This window comes from Homalodisca vitripennis, chromosome 2, assembly GCF_021130785.1.
Source record: "Homalodisca vitripennis isolate AUS2020 chromosome 2, UT_GWSS_2.1, whole genome shotgun sequence".
Classification (NCBI taxonomy): Eukaryota; Metazoa; Arthropoda; class Insecta; order Hemiptera; family Cicadellidae; genus Homalodisca; species Homalodisca vitripennis.
Window position 1 is genome coordinate 31,268,644 of NC_060208.1, and position 12,838 is coordinate 31,281,481.

The following is a 12,838-nucleotide window of genomic DNA, read 5'->3' on the forward strand; positions in this document are numbered from 1 at the left end:
GTTAATTTAAATAATTTCACTTAAACTGCGATTTCCAACTTGTTATTCCCCATTCCCTCACATTCATATGAATTTATAACGAAGCAAAATAATCACGGTCACAATATATGAACTGTATCAAATATATTTTAAACAAGTTTGATATTTTTGGGCGATAAAAGGTACATTTAATCATATATATATATTAAAGCAATTTCTGTGTAATAAAATGAAGATAATGTTTTAAATTTTACTTTTCTACTCGATATTGTTTCGTACAGGATTAAATGTACTTTTTATCGCCCAAAAATAAATAAAATAATATATATATATATATATATATATATATATATATATATATTCATTCGGTATTAGATTTGTATTTCCAGAGTCATCCATAACTGTAATAAGTTTCTATTTATGTACGTGGAGTGTAGGTGGAAAATTAAAAATTATCTTGGTTATTATCGAAATGCTATTTTATGTGTTCCGCACTGATTGAAATTATTTATGTTCTTATAACACGGTAACTGATAAAGGTAATAAATTCTCAAGAACACAATGAATAGAAGCATTGTCTTTTAGATAAGTTTGTTAATTAGCGTGACACATCAATATGATTTGACATCATTTTATTACTCTGGTTTAATTATATAAGTGAAGTAAATCAGATTATTTCTCATTGTCGAGTGTGCCTTCGCTCACAGCAGGTTGCAAGTTGCAGGACACCATGGTTACTTTTAAATTAGGTCCAGTATTACTTTTGCTATTACATTTTACTGAAGAGCTATACGGTGATTACTTTACTTCCGAACGTTGTCATCCCAATGGTCTTCCGGTGAGTACCTACGCATATATGATTTTGAATTTTCATATATATTTTTAAATGACAATTTAAAATGTTAATATTGGTGCATGATATTAGTTTTTGAGTAAAAAAACTGCGTTGTTGGTGCACAGTCAATTTTTATAACGCAATGCATGACACATAAAAAATCATTATCGTACAATTTTGCTCATTTCGAAATTCACGTATTATTATGGACTAAATTTACACTAAATTTATTAAATAGTATCAAACAATTTAAAATTAAAAGATTCATCCTAGTAGTACATTAATGGAGGGCTTTCTCAGGAAATATTATACATTAAAATATCAACTATGTTAGAAATGTAGCCTCGAAAAGTGTTTGCTATAAATATATAGAAATAAACCTTTAAAGACTTTTTATAGATGTTATGACAAGTACCTGATAGTAAAATTGTTCAATTTTAATTGTATATTTTACAAATAAAATCTATAAAAAAATGTTAAAATTTTTTATTTTTTAATATTAATATCGACTAGGTATTAATGGTACATAACATTTTAGACTTTAATGAATTTACACAAATTAAACTTATTGTTACACAAACTTACAATAACAATTTTGTACCATGATAGCATATGATACATTTTATGAAACACTTTACTTATATATTCAAATACTTTCGCTTTGTATCTAATCCGAATCACGCTATTCAAGCCATTGCGGTATTTTAACAAAAAAGATCCCAATATCAATCAAAATGAGGCTTTGAATTAGCATCGCGATCCTGCTCATACAAGTCAAATATATAGAAACAATATATTTATATAAAAATACATCTATACAGGGTGATTCAAAATTAACGGCAATCTCTCGGGAGCTTATTCTATAGCTAAAAACAAGTAAAAAAGTTCGTATAACCATATGCCCGGAAACGCTTCGTTAGCGAGTTACGCATAGCGAAAGATTTCGCCCGGATTTCAGAACCCTTGGTGAAGTCAGGCCGTATAAAAATGGTAAAGGTAGTTACAAAGATACAAATACGATTGTTTTTTTATGTTTTTATATCTGAAAAATTTATTAAAATTTGTCCCAGAGCTGTAAATGCAATACTTTCAGAGATATCTTACGTAAAACACAAGAATTGGTGCAAAGAAATAACACATTTTTGTGTTTAACGTAAGATTACTTCCATAAATGTTAAATAAATGTCATTTTTTTCTTAAACAGATTTGTAGAACATTTAATTCTGAAAAGATTCATGTGAATTACTTAGGAAAAAAATTAATAATAGGTATTGAAATTGAGCTTTATTTAAAAATAAAACAGACGCACAAAAATGCATATTCTTATCTGCATAAAATATTAACTAATGTTTAGGTTGTGAGTAACAGCTGATCATTTATTCTAGACTAAAAATTAACATAAAATGTATTTACCTTTATAAAACTGTAATAATCACCTATAATAGTTGCTCAAAGTGTCCTCCGTTGTTAGCAATGCACGTTTTCGCACGACGAATCCACTCTTTTCTAGCGCGTTTCATAACGTTTGGAGTATTCTTGATAGTTTCTGCCGCCTCTGTAATGCGGTTACGTAACTCCTCTATGGTGTTAATCCGTTTTGAATAAACAATTGACTTCATCCAACCCCATAAGAAAAAGTCTGCTGGCGTGAGGTCAGGAGAACGTGGTGGCCATTTTACTGGTCCATTTCGACCAATCCATTGTCTACCGTATGTATCATTTAAATAGTTTTTCACATCATTAGAAAAATGTGGAGGTGCTCCGTCGTGCATAAACCATGCATTTATTCTGTTTTGAACAGGAATATCTTCCAAGAGGGTAGGCAGGTTTGTTCTTAAAAAATTTAAGTACGCTACTCCATTAAGTCGATTAGGGAGGAAAAATGGACCAATCAAATTATCACCCAGAACACCGAGCCATACATTGACTGAAAATGTATGTTGAAAATGCCTCGTCGCAGTTTCATGTGGGTTGTCGTACGCCCAAGTATGGGTATTACGAAAATTTACAATTCCATTTCTAGTAAAACAGGATTCATCAGTAACGAGAATACGCCGAAGAAAATACTGATGTCGTAAACAATTTCTTCTTAACCAGCGGCAGAACATCTTCCGTTTATTAAGATCTTGCGGTAATAAGTCTTGAACACGTGTTATATGGAATGGGTACAACTGTGCTTCATGAAGTGTCCGCCATACGCTCGACTGGCAAATATTTAACTGACGTGATAATCGTCTGGTGCTTGTGGTTGGTGATAATTCTACAGCATTTATTATTGCTTGTTCATTATTATAGTTCCTTGCGCTACGTTGACGACCAGTATCTATTCGCTTCGGTTTAAAGCTACCAGTTTCTCTAAGTCGTCTCTCCACAGCTTCAAATGTTTTGCGATCAGGTGTTCTTCGATGTGGAAAAGTATCACGATATTCCTGAACTGCAGCTAAACCATTCTTGTTAACTTTGCCGTAAATCAGTATCATGTCCGTATACTCTTCAAACGAATAAATACCATTTACATTATCTGCCATTATTTACTAAGATAATTACATACACTTTTATAAAAATATTTAATAAAATATTTTAAAAATAAATATTTAATAAAATATTTTATACACTTGTATAAAATATTTCCAAATAATCACAGGATCTCACAAAATACAATCTTCACACGCCACAATACAAAAACCTCCATAAAGGTTATTCAAATATTACTTCATGAACTTAATTGTTGATCAGCTGATATTGCCAACCTTTGCAAAGAAAATATGACGATAAAAAGTGTTGAATAAATTATCAGCTGTTACTCACAACCTAAACATTAGTTAATATTTTATCCAGATAAGAATATGCATTTTTGTGCGTCTGTTTTATTTTTAAATAAAGCTAAATTTTCAATACCTATTATAAATTTTTTCCTAAGTAATTCACATGAATCTTTTCAGAATTAAATGTTCTACAAATCTGTTTAAGAAAAAAATGACATTTATTTAACATTTATGGAAGTAATCTTACGTTAAACACAAAAATGTGTTATTTCTTTGCACCAATTCTTGTGTTTTACGTAAAATATCTCTGAAAGTATTGCATTTACAGCTCTGGGACGAATTTTAATAAATTTCCAGATATAAAAACATAAAAAACAATCGTATTTGTATCTTTGTAACTACCTTTACCATGTTTATACGGCCTGACTTCACCAAGGGTTCTGAAATCCGGGCGAAATCTTTCGCTAGGCGTAACTCGCTAACGAAGCGTTTCCGGGCATATGGTTATATGAACTTTTTTACTTGTTTTTAGCTATAGAATAAACTCTCGAGAGATTGCCGTTTAGTTTTGAATCACCCTGTATATTCAACTATTCAATAGTTTATTGTCATTTAACCTTATAAAAATTAGCTTAAACTTTCAACATCCGCCATTTAAAACACTAAGTTGCATGTAGTTACTTGATAATAATAAGTGTAATCTTTGATTTATGTGGAAATATCTGACATAAAAATATTACACAAATTCGAATACACTCCTCATGAAGCTTTTTATTGTTTGAGAATACTTAAAAAACTTATTCACATAAACTTTAAAGTAAATGGCCTCCAGAGATATACGTTCTGGTAGGTCATTTACGTTAATGAATGTTCTCCCTTGTTTCTTTATGTCTCGTAAGGTTTTCAGATAACAACCGTACAAATAATATAAACCATTTTTATAACCATTACGGAAATAGTGATGAATGCTATAATTGACGGATGTTGTAGCCGATTCAAACTTAACTTAGTATTACGAATGTACTTATACGTTATCTGTACACGTAATCAATATTGAGAAATAGCTGTAATAAATCTTTTACACTAATTCAAATGGCATCCATCTTGAAAAATTTCACTGGATGAAACTGGCAGACGAACTCTTATAAACTATGTGCAAGTGCTGTTTCTATACCAAATTGTGTCTGAATCTATTAAGAATTACGCCAAACGCCTGCAGATCAGCGGCAGCCACTATCAGACAGAACAGTGCTGCGTGCTGTAGTGCACGTTAGCAGGACAATTAGGCGTCGTACGGTTTGTACACCAAGGCAGTTAAGGGGCGTCCGGGGTCCATTTTGGGTCAAAATTTCAATTTTTATTTTTTGACATTTTTGTATTCTTTGGAATCTTACGAGTAATTTGACATATCATACATACAATTTGGACGAGTGCAACCTTATGTAAATAATTTATTTGTAATGGTCTGCACTGTGTTTTTCGCTGGCAGCGGCGTCAGGGCGAGGGACATATGTTTATACATACTACAGTTGTAATAATATAAGCTACACATACTTGTTGTGTTGGTAACACTGTTTGTTCTTTACTGTCATATGGTTCTTTCTCATTTGTTGTCATCTGTTACAACCAAAGTTTCTGTGTTATTTGCTTTGTGAATTGTGTTGTTTACACTTCCTGATGATAAAACTATTGGGGGGAAAGGTAGGTTGACTCTCGAGGCTATAAATGAAATTTAATTATACTATGGGCTGGCCATTAGAAGAAATGTTGAAAGTCTGGAAAATATGAAGAGGGCAGTTTGGGCGGAGTATTTCCATCTCATTTCAACAAATGAAGAACCAGCGCAGTTTGTGTCCGAAAACTGCTGATACGTGGTGCAAATACCAACAAGCTATCCAGAAGAAAGAAGCCTATGACCACAATGAACACTTCCACATTGCCCCTGTAGTAATGGAACAGGTAAACAAATGTTCAAGGACTTAACTAAACCCGACGCTGCTGGCGAAATGTCTCCATGGACAGACCCAAAATCCGAGCGAGTCGCTAAACAGTGTAGTGTGGTCGCGTATTCCAAAATCGACTTTTTAGTTACGAAAAAGACCCTTGGGTATGGTGTTTATGAAGCCATTGCCTGTTTCAACAAAGGAAACATTGTTAAATGTGAAGTACTCAAGAAAGTAGGTATAATGCCAGACAAAAACTGTGTTGAGGTTATGAAGCGATTTGACAGGATGCGCATAAGGAAGGCGCAAAAGGCGATAGAAGATATTGAAAAGAAGTGTCGCCAGAAGCGTGAGGCAGCTAAAAGACGTGTGTAGGATATATATATGAGCAGCAGGAGGATCCAGATAACCCAGCCTATGCAGCAGGAATGCACTGAGATACATGAGTCACTATTGTTTAGGTTATAGCCTAGAAAAAATGGAATTCCCGAAAAACTTGTTTTTTTACACTTCGGTACCCATATCTTCCAAACTACTCGAGGTATTAGTATAGTTTTTTGTTTTGTTTTGTTCACAATTTCATGGTTTTTATTTACAGCACAGGAAATTTGGTTTTAAAACCTAAAACCAATTCTTCATGGTTGCAAATTCAAAATTTTCGAATAAAAAAAGTAAATTTTAGAAAAATTTGTTAAAGTACCTAAATAAAGTTATTTTAGAAATTCCTGTGCCATAAATACTCTAAAAGACATACATAACAAAAGAAAAAAAAAATTTAGTAAGTTACGTCGTAAGGTTTTAGAGATATGTGTACCTTAAAATGACTAATTTAACATGCGCAGCATATGGCCCCTGGACGCCCCTTAAGCAAAGTCGTAATCTACTGAACAGTGAGTCCTGAGGGAATGTGTAAGTCACTTCTAGACCGCTCGTGGCAAAGTCTATAAACACTATAATTTCATATTAAAGTAGGAGCGATGTGCTCCTCGACGTTCTGAGTCAAAACATCTCTGCCAACCAATACAAGACTTTGATTCATTGTAATATACATGATTGAATATTCTAAGAAAAATAACGAGCTTGCCAATGTTCCCCTGTATTCAGATTCTCAAGCGCTCAAACCTCGACTGTTCATTCAACGCCATTTTCATACATTTGGGTAATTTCTTCCATTTATTTGGATTTTGTATACCGTTTTATATCAAGTTCTTATGAATATTGAAAGCCAAGAACAGATACATCATAAACTGGTATAAATGTATTTATTACAAAGAGTTCAATGTTTCAAGTAAATTTAAAAAAAATAAGTTTCTTGCAAAGTTTAAATTGTACAGATAAAGTCCATCTCAAGATTTATCAACACATGTTACATTGACATTTTTTTCATATGGTTTGGTTTCATAGTATAATTCAAATTAGAAAGTTCCTGTAATCATCTGTCAAACCAATAAACGACACCGACAACTAATATTGATTTTCTTATCTATACATCTATGAATAAAAATATCTCATACTAAAATCTCACATGGTTGTACTCAGTTTTTTTACAAAATTATTTGTTCTGCTACTTTGTCGTTACCATTTAAGCTACCCATGAGACCAATGTAAAATATTTAGAAACGTTTAGCAAAAGCCCGTGGAGTAACAGGCACCATGATGAAACGCAGTATTTTTAATATATATAAGTAGATAGTAATATGGGGTTCCTGGGCGCACTTTCGGAGCCGACCGAAAAAGCATGTAAAAATACTGTTCAATGTTACCATAAAGGAAGCTGAGAAATAACACAGCAAATCTCAATGAAAAATTAACCGAATCTACAGTCGTTCGTCTCCAAAAGCGATCGGTACATTACTATCTACTTCTGTGGAATGAAAAATTAACCAAATCTACAGCTGTTTGCTTCTACTTTCTTAAGCTGTGCTTTGTAAAATGTTGTCAAATCTGCTACGAATAAAAGGATTTATCTTAATAAAATTTAATCAATTTAAAACAATTTTACTAAAAACATACTTTAATAAAAAACTTTTCTACTAAATAGTCACCAAACAACATGAACTCACCAAAGTCTCTACAATTTCTAGCATTAAAAACAGTGCAACAAAGATGAATTCAGTGAATTGCCGGTTTATTCTCAACAACAGTTGATACCGTCTTTAAATGAAACAGAATTAAAAGAAACTTGTAGAGTCTTTTGCAGAAAGAACGAAAACTGCACACGTGTACACACAAAAAAACGAAAAAAATAAGGGATTATATATTTAATATAATTACGAAAGATATTGAAAAGAAAGTAAAAAATAAACAAACAGAGAGTTTTTCATCGTTTTTTTATGACATTTTTCCCATATTATACGTCCTTTCAAGATAATCAAAGACTTAATTGATGAATTTCTTATGAATTTTTGTGAGTATCAAGATTTTTCAACACAATTCATTAAAGAGCATTATAGAATTTTTTTCTTATAGAATATAGCCACATTTTGTGTGAAACAAAAGGTATTACTGTAGATAATATTTCCATGTGATTCCTATGAAGAAAGACACAACTATGGTTATCAAAACAGTACTATGACGTGGGGGAGGGACTGCAAGTTTTAGAGTTAAGACTTTATTCTACAAAGTTTAATTGTTATAATTTCTTTATCTTTTATAGTCTTCTTTCCAGTAACAATCTCAAGTGTAATTTTTCATTTTTGTTTAATTCTTTAATCTTTTTTTTCATCCAAAACAGTCAAAAATCTGTTAGGCAAGTGTACTTTACAATCTTCAACTCGGCAATTATTGTTAAACCCGAATTTATCTTTCATTTTCTCCAATTCAAGATTCTATGTTTCTTCCTTTCTTCCAATTCATTTAACTTCTTATACTCTTTAAAACTTACATTCTCCATATCAATTAAACTCTTTTTCAAGAACTCCATTTAAATAGAAAAAATTTAAAGACGGAAAAAATGAAATTCGCGCTAACCTTCACTCGAGAAGTCGGGAGAATGTGAGTAAAACCGCATTCTTTTCAAGAGGTTCTTCGTTTAATTTCTCCAAATGTACTAAAAAATCATCGAGGATTTCTGGTTCAAAATCATAAACAAATTCAAACATCCAGATAATGAAAAAATACAGGTAATATCTTTTCATAATAAACGTGTGTATTTATAAACCAACAAACCTAATGTATTCTTTGAAAAGGAAATAATTTTGTCAATGGTTCCAAGAGATAAGTAAAAATTTTTTATTCTGTTTTCTAAATTCTGTAACAAATTTTGTTTGCTTCTTGTCTCCATATTGCAATTTTGTATAGCAGGTTATTCAAATGTGTTAATTTATTTCGAAATTTCTTAGGTTTAGGTCTTTCTAACAAAATTAAATTACAACCTCTACAAACTAAATATCTTTTATCGATTAATTTCTCCTCTATTTAGAACACTTGTAACAGTTGGCATTATACTCTTCCATTTAAAACAAAAAGATTTTTTTATAAATGGAGATTATGGAACTAAGTCTGCCGAGATATAAATTTTTTTCAGCGCAAAATGTTTGTGTTTACATTTCTACAACAGAGATAAATAGAAATAATTTCATTCTATTGTACAACTACTTTAGGATATTATGTGTACGATTATAAAGATTATTACGGGAGAAATCGGGATTTTTCAGTGGCGAAAGAGTATATTTTTGAAATATTAGAAGGAATGAAAGAGAATAATATGAACATCATCAATTATTGGAAAAGACAAAATGAATGATTGTGTCTTTGGTGTAGTGTTGTTAGTGTGCGTGTTTACGCTATGGGGAATCACGATCACATTCAACTTCTACGGTGTCTATTGTTTAGGAGACTTGGCCCTGCACTGCTACTGTCCAACCAAGTTAATGGCTAGGAGCTGTAATTCGGGTCTTAGACTCTGGAATTTTTTTTGTTCCCAAGTCTCATTTTTTCTTTGGTAAACTACTGTGTAGAAGTTGATGGAGAGATACAATTAGGGAATTTGTGTCGGGTGTTTTGTAAGTGTAATGTTGTATTTAATGAATGATGTGAATGATGAATGTAATGAACGAATTAAGGAAGAGAAGGAATGAACGAATTAAGGAAGAGAAGGAATTAAGGAATGAAGTGGAAAGGTGAGGAAGCAAATGGCGCGCCAACCACAGTTGTCATTACTCGGCTTGTTCTATAGTCATTACACTATGGACACTCGTGTAAAGACTTGTCCCCAACCACTGAACGACAACCATGTCTTCCTCAATAAAAAGCGCGCCTGAAGCTCTGGGATTTGAACCCAGAACCTCAGGCTTTGAAGGCAAGCGTCTTACCAACTGAGCTACGGAGAGTCTCGAAAGATATAAGCTATCTCTGCTATATAAGTTGTTCAACTAAGAGTGCTAGTTTACAAGTTTATTAATAATTTTATATTTCAAAAATCACTCAACCGATTTTTAATGAAATTTTGGTACACATATAGTAAATACTTAACTCTTTCGACTTAACTTATCATAAGGTGAAATCATCCCCTATATTTCTTGTAATATTCATAAAAAAAATAAAAAAATTATCAGAAAAATCTGAAACTTCAAAAACAAGCGAGTTCAAACTTAAAATTTCATGAAAATAACAAAATTTTCAAAAACTACCCCAATCATCCCTTATCTTAAAACTCTTATATCTCGAGAACTATTGGAGCTTTTTTGCTGAAATTTGGTATATAGGATCAGTAAATATTAAAGTATTTTTTAAAATCATAACTTCGGTCCAACCCTTAAGATGACCTTGGAATAGTTTTTTGTTAATTTCATCCCCATTTTTTAAGATATTCTTTTGAAAATTAAAAATGAATACTTATATCAATGTCTTTAACAATTCTGTAAAGTTTTAAAATTATCCGATGAATAATAGTGAAAATAACGTGATTTTTACTGAATTTCTCTAATATTGTTCTTAATCACATCATAGGCTAAAAATTTTCTCAGAGACAAACAACAACATAACAAATCGCGTTTGTAACAGCTTTTTGAAAATCCATATTGATAATTATATCGTTCTTTGAACCAGAAAATATTTGTCAAACTCTTTGTTGTATCAATGACATAAATAGGTCTATTCGCTAAAAAATTCTTTAGGATTGTAATACATTTCCTTATTATTACAGTAAACTTTCTTAAAATCTTGATACATCTGATACATGATTCTGAAAAAGACCCTCGGAAATGTTTTAAATTTTGTAATTCATCTGGATAATAAGAACCGTTCAATTTTACTCTGATATTTTGTACATCCAAACTATCAAACTTTGAAGGATTTTTTTCTTGATTATTCTGTCTATCTGTTTGAAAACCTATGATAACGAACTTGGGATTGAAGATATTTCTATAAATATTTGTGATATCGAACGAATAAGTTGTTCCGGAAATACCTTTTGTTCAATACATTGCCAATCTAGAAAATTAAACATAATGTTTTGACTTTTTGTAATTTCATCAATCAACCTTATTTTACTCGTGATTTTATAATCAATCATTGGAACTCTAATAAAAAAAATCTGTAATTGTTATTTTTTCCATCAACAGGCATAACATTTCCAGTTGCAGTCTTCAGAATCACATCATCGTCTTCTGCTCTTATAAAACTTAGATAAAATCCTCCTTTATAGATCGGAATAGTAACATTTTCAAAAAATCCTAATCCAAAATGAGATAAATTTTCCAGCTGCTTCAAAACACCAAAATTTAAAATCTGATTCAAAGCCATTAGAAGTTTGAGAAATAACATCACTTTTTGAATACGAAATAGTTCCTTTAATTGTGCTTAATTGGCCACAGTTTTCGACTTCTTCTATCAATTTATTGTGTTTTCTTACTTCATCTTAGAAAATAAAAAACGGTATACCTAAAATTATCGATTAATCTAACCATTATCAGTTCCAAGATATGCTTGACCATCTTGTTTTGTTAAGAGTTCCAGAAATATAAAATGGAAGTTAGACGAGCAAAAGTTATCTCCAAAATCAATATTAAACTCAGTTCTTTTAAATTCGGTTCATTCAAATGTTGTTTACTAATTGGATAGAAATTTTTAAACTCCGCCCTTTCAATATCACTAGCATATTTTCTGTAGTCCGCCATTTAATAAGTAGAAAATTTAGAAAATTTTAAACATCGTGTATCATTTTTTCATCGATCTAATGTACGTTTTTATAAGAAAAGATATAAATTTTAGTAAAATAATTAACAAAAGATTAGAGTCATTTTTAATGATCTACTTCGTCTATTCAGGATTCTCTTCCTTAAATTTTTGCGATCTCGGTCACATATTTCAATAAAATCTGCACAGGATAGTAACCGCTATCTATTAATATTGTTCCAATCAACTGTATCTTTATTTTCATCCAAAAACTTTTTACTCAAGTGTTGATAGAGACAAAAGAACAGACATATGATCTTTTAAATTGATATGTATATTTTCTTGAATGAACTCTGATGATAAAGTTTGATATTTAGCAATGTTATACCAATTCAATTTGTTTACGTATAATCTCATCATATCTTCGGATAATTCATATTTTGAGAAATGTCATCCCAATGTTCTTTTTTCAAATCTCTTTCGTGTTGCATGATAAAAAGATCGAAAGCACTGTAATGTCCCGCCATTCTATATTATTAGGATAAAATTTCAAAATCAAGTTTTTATAAATTGGCTCTTTTTAGTGTTTACATTCAGCACATTTTTCCAGAAAATTCTCTTAACTCCATTGATGTTTTGCATAGTATTTTATATCATTTGTTGCAGTTTTTTTTCTTTACATCTCACACAATATATGAGCGCCATTTATTTAAGGAAAAATTAGTCATCATAGCCGCCTACTCCATTAAATCTGTTATCAATATTTTCAAAAGTTTTATTAACATCTTCTTTAAATTTATTAAAGTTTTCTTCTAGTTTATTTACTTTATCGAGATATAAATCGTTGTATTCAACGAGTTTATGATCAAATATTCTCAAAGTTTTTGTGGCATCTAAACTAAACTTATCAAAAGACTGCTTATTTTTTATAACTTTTTTCATTAATTTCGCCAAAGTTTTTCTTCTAGTTTAATTAATTTATCATGAAGTAAAGATTGATTAGTAACTACTCTTTTAAAAACTTCACCATTTTTTCTATCGGTTTCATTAAAAACCCTCTTGAAATTTAGCGAAATCTTCCAAAAAAGTTTTGTTTATTTTTCCATAAAGATCGCCTTCATATAGATTGAAATTTTCCTCAAAATTTGTAAATTTTTCATCACAATTTTCTATAGATCTTTTAATTCTCGCTTCAAGTT

General features: G+C 30.9%; 1 protein-coding gene across 1 annotated transcript in view; it reads left to right on the forward strand.

Moving 5' to 3' along the window:
* The first annotated feature begins 675 nt into the window (after window positions 1-675).
* LOC124356234 (prion-like-(Q/N-rich) domain-bearing protein 25) overlaps window positions 676-12,838 on the forward strand; it is a 102,039-nt gene continuing 89,876 nt past the window's right edge. Inside the window, exon 1 of the mRNA XM_046807419.1 lies at window positions 676-817. Coding sequence (XP_046663375.1) covers window positions 710-817 — 108 coding nt within the window. The 5' untranslated portion in view covers window positions 676-709. The remainder of the gene's footprint in view (window positions 818-12,838) is intronic.